This window comes from Cynoglossus semilaevis, chromosome W (assembly GCF_000523025.1).
Source record: "Cynoglossus semilaevis isolate Cse_v1.0 chromosome W, Cse_v1.0, whole genome shotgun sequence".
NCBI lineage: Eukaryota > Metazoa > Chordata > Actinopteri > Pleuronectiformes > Cynoglossidae > Cynoglossus > Cynoglossus semilaevis.
The window spans coordinates 2,078,370-2,082,350 of NC_024327.1; the positions used below are offsets into that span (position 1 = coordinate 2,078,370).

Here is a 3,981-nt window from a genome sequence, read left to right on the forward strand (position 1 = left end):
TGGCGTGGCCGCTCTGTGAGAACTCGGGCAGCTTGACCGTGGCGGCTGCCCCGGCCGGTTGATGGACCTGGGTCGACATGGTGGTTGAGGAGACGCCGGACTGTGCTGCCTCAAACATGTTCTAAAATGGGGTCACCAATGTGGCAGTTGAAGGATGACTCTGATACCTTACTGATGTGGATGAAATGTATTCATATTTTATAGAAGTATGCAACATACATAATCATGTTTTAAAAAGATCATAAGAGATGTGCTAAAACATATAATCAGCTTGAACATAAAATGCTGCTTAAAGCTAGAACTGAAAACATGCAGATGTAGAGAAGGAGCTGCGAGGTTGAGATAAAACCAAGGTTGGTTGTGAAAAGAGGAGTACTTGGTGTGGTGGGAAACAAACTTTTAGAATACAATTTGACAATGGCTGGATTCATAGTTAGAACACAAGGCCCCAACAGCAGCACCTGGGCGCGATAAGAACAGGATGAGAAACTAACGGTGTAGATGCAGTTGCCAAAAAGAATGTAGGACTGTGTGCAGAACAAATGAAGTCTGTATTGCTTGATATGTACCACCCCTGGATATGTGTGTCAATAAAACGAGCCTGAGTTTGTGGAGAGAGCAGGATTCAGCAGTCGACCCCCTGACTCTCCGCTGGACCCTCCCTGTGCACAGGCGAACTCGAGCAACGACTTTTGTCTTTTCTTTATACTTTGTGAAAGTTCTTGATCAACGAATCCGGGGTGGTAAAACCTTACCACAACACTGATAATAGAAACCTTATATGTACAATACAAACCAAGTAGTCAGACAAAAAAAAAAGGACTTTAGCCTGTCTTTAAGATTCCATTTACAGCCTTCAGAAAATGAGGCTCATGGTGAAAGACTTTGGCCGATCACAGGACACTTGGAAGGTCAATGCATAAGTGGTTACAATGGTTGTATAAAATGCCTGTTTTATGACAATTGCCCCACGTAACGTTTGCTCTGTGTCCACATTATTATATGTAACAGTCAATGCTTTTATGAATTAATGATTCTAACTATTCAAGGACAGTGAATCATTAAAAATGTAAGCAACTGAAGATAAATTACCATATTTTCCTGAGTATAAGTCGCAAACCCATCCAAAACAGAAAAAAGTGTGACTTATAGTCTGGAATATACGGTAATCACAAAAGAATTAGAGCCCTGTTGGCTCTGTTGCCCTACCGAAGGAGGATTTGCGTAGCTGATAGGACTCAAAGCTCTCCTGAAGACAGGTGTAGCACTGAGTGAGCTGCTCTTTCTTGTGCTCCAGTTCAAGCTGCAGGTCCAGGTTCTGCTCAGCCAGGGTTCGGTTGTTGGCCAGAGTTTTCTCTTTGCTCTGCTGGACATCCTGCATCTGGAAGAAATATAATAATGACTTCTGTTTACCAAGTACACCATAGATTTTATGTGATATTTTTATTGCATTTGATAGAAAGTGTTCCAACTTTATTATAACTAATTATTGCATCATTGTTATTATGAGAGACATAAAACAAAAAGGCAGAAGTCAGTAGAAATACAATTTCAAATAACACTTCAGCAAAAAGGAACATGTATGATATCAGTGTTATAATACTTTTTCTACAAGTCACACTTGTATGTTACAAATGTGACTCTGGTATTTCCTTCTACAATTAAGAACATTACTTACTAAAAGCAAACAAGTCAACATTGGCGGGGCGTAATTGGAAGTTCACATTTAAACAATGTAAATGTAAGAAAATTAGATGTAAATAAGAACAATGTATACATTAGTGGTGGGGCAGTGGTGGCTTAGTGGTTAAGGAAGCGGACTTGGGTCCGGAGGGTTTCAGATAAAAAAAATATGGCTGAAATTAGATATTTCACACAACCAACACATTTCAAGTGTAAATAGTTTCATAAAAAACAAGCAAAAACGTGTAGGTAAATGCTAAACATACAGTATAACAAAGAATGTTTTGACCAAGGCACTCATCGTGTGGTATGACTTCAAACTGCATGGGAAAAACATCACCATGCATTTACATCAAATCAAACTAATAACCATGACACCTATAGCCATTATATCCTGTGGTGAACTTATGCTCTCTTTTGTTACTATTTCTTAAGAAAACGTCACAGTATTTTGATATACACGATATGATTTTTGCACTACATAGCCCAGCCTTAGTCAAGTTCTTGTGTCACCAGAGCAAAGCAACAGTTTAGATATGAACCGAGAGCGCAAGTGCTTGGGGAGTTCCTGTGGTGAACTTATGGCAGGACCAGGTGAGCCCATTAAATGTAAGCCCAAATTTAAATGGCATCCATAGCTACAAGCTGGTGTAATTATACCAAACACGTAATTGTCTGCGGCTTGGCGGTAATGATCTCCAGTGTTCCACAAGCTCTATAAAGGACAGTAATAATCAGAAGAATGCAGGTTATGAGCTAGGACCACAGACCTGCAGATCTGGAAATCTGGGCCAGTAAACCACAATTAGACTGAGATCTTTATAAACTATACCCACAGGAGGTTTGAAGGGAAATTGTTATAAAAGGAAGAAAACCTGAAAATGTAGGCAAAGGCAACTCTTGAAAAGACTTGATCCTTAACACATGATAAAGGAGTAGGTTAGACCATAAAGTAGTTAATTTAAAGAGGTCTCAATCAATATTTTAAGTCATTTTGAATTGTGTCAAGTGCAAAGACATCAAAGTAGTACATCTGTACATGAATAACTAATATTTTATAATATTTATTATGATGTGAGATAAAAACTACATGATGTGCAGTCTTCTACTGACATTGTAGCAGGGCGAAGAAAGCGCAGGAGACGGGAGTGAGTTTACTCTATATTCCAAAAGCGCAGATCAACTGACTTCAACAACTCAGCGTGCCAAAACATAGGCACCGTAAACCACGCCCCCAGCCCACAGTCCTGTAGGGTGAGAGGCATCCCTTGCAGTGCATGCCACACAGCCCCCCCCGAACACCCAGAAGGGACTCCCAAGACAGAAATCAGTTATCTAGCACAGGCTTAATCAGTCTGCCATAACGGCTGAATTTTAACTTAGGGCCTCCTGCAGGTGAAAAAACAAGAAAGAAAGAAAAAACCTGGGCCGGAAACATAACTTCGTCTGCTACCATGTGTGCTGGTTTGAGTCTATCTACCGTAACCCGTTCTCTACGTCCACCCATATCCAGGACAAAATGCTTAGAGCCTGTCTCTAGAACGCGAAAAGGTCCGTCATAAGGAGGTTGTAGGGGAGAGCGGTGAGAATCGTGACGTACAAAAACAAACCTAGCCGACTTGAGCTCCGCAGGGACGAACGATTTCGGAAAACAGTGGTGCACAGGACCCGGAGTGAGACCATTTTCGAACAAAACCGGCTTTGTAACCGGTGGCCGTTGCGGAACTGAACCTTCAGGTAAGAACTCGCACGGGACCCGCAGCGGCTGACCAAAGACCAACTCTGCCGGGGAGGCATTTAGGTCCTCTTTGGGGGCCGAACGCAAACCGAGCATCACCCAATGCAAACGATCCGCCCAACCACTCCCGGACAACGCCGCCCGCAATGCCGCTTTGAGTGAGCGGTGAAAACGTTCACACAAACCGTTAGCTTGAGGATGGTACGCGGTGGTACGGTGGACCTGAACACCCAAGGACACCGCCAATGCTGACCACAATTCGGACACAAATTGAGGACCCCTGTCGGATGTGATATCTGACGGCGTACCGAAACGTGAAACCCAGGCTGAAAGAAACGCGCGCGCCACATCCGCAGATGTCGTGGAAGACAGAGGGACTGCCTCTGGCCACCTGGTGGTACAATCCACCATGGTAAGCAGATGCGTAAAACCGCGTGAAGGCGGGAGAGGGCCCACTAGATCCACGTGCACATGGTCAAAACGCCTGTTTGGAATTAGAAAAGGTTCGAGGGGAGCCTTGGTGTGTCGGTGGACCTTGGCCCGCTGACATGCAACACAGG

The 3,981-nt window shown here is 43.5% G+C and overlaps 1 protein-coding gene across 1 annotated transcript in view; it reads right to left on the minus strand.

Annotated features, from left to right (window-relative positions):
* LOC103396934 (vacuolar protein sorting-associated protein 37B-like) overlaps positions 1 to 3,981 on the minus strand; it is a 24,208-nt gene that overhangs the window by 12,143 nt on the left and 8,084 nt on the right. The window contains exon 2 of the mRNA XM_008335178.3: positions 1,210 to 1,381. Coding sequence (XP_008333400.1) covers positions 1,210 to 1,381 — 172 coding nt within the window. The remainder of the gene's footprint in view (positions 1 to 1,209; positions 1,382 to 3,981) is intronic.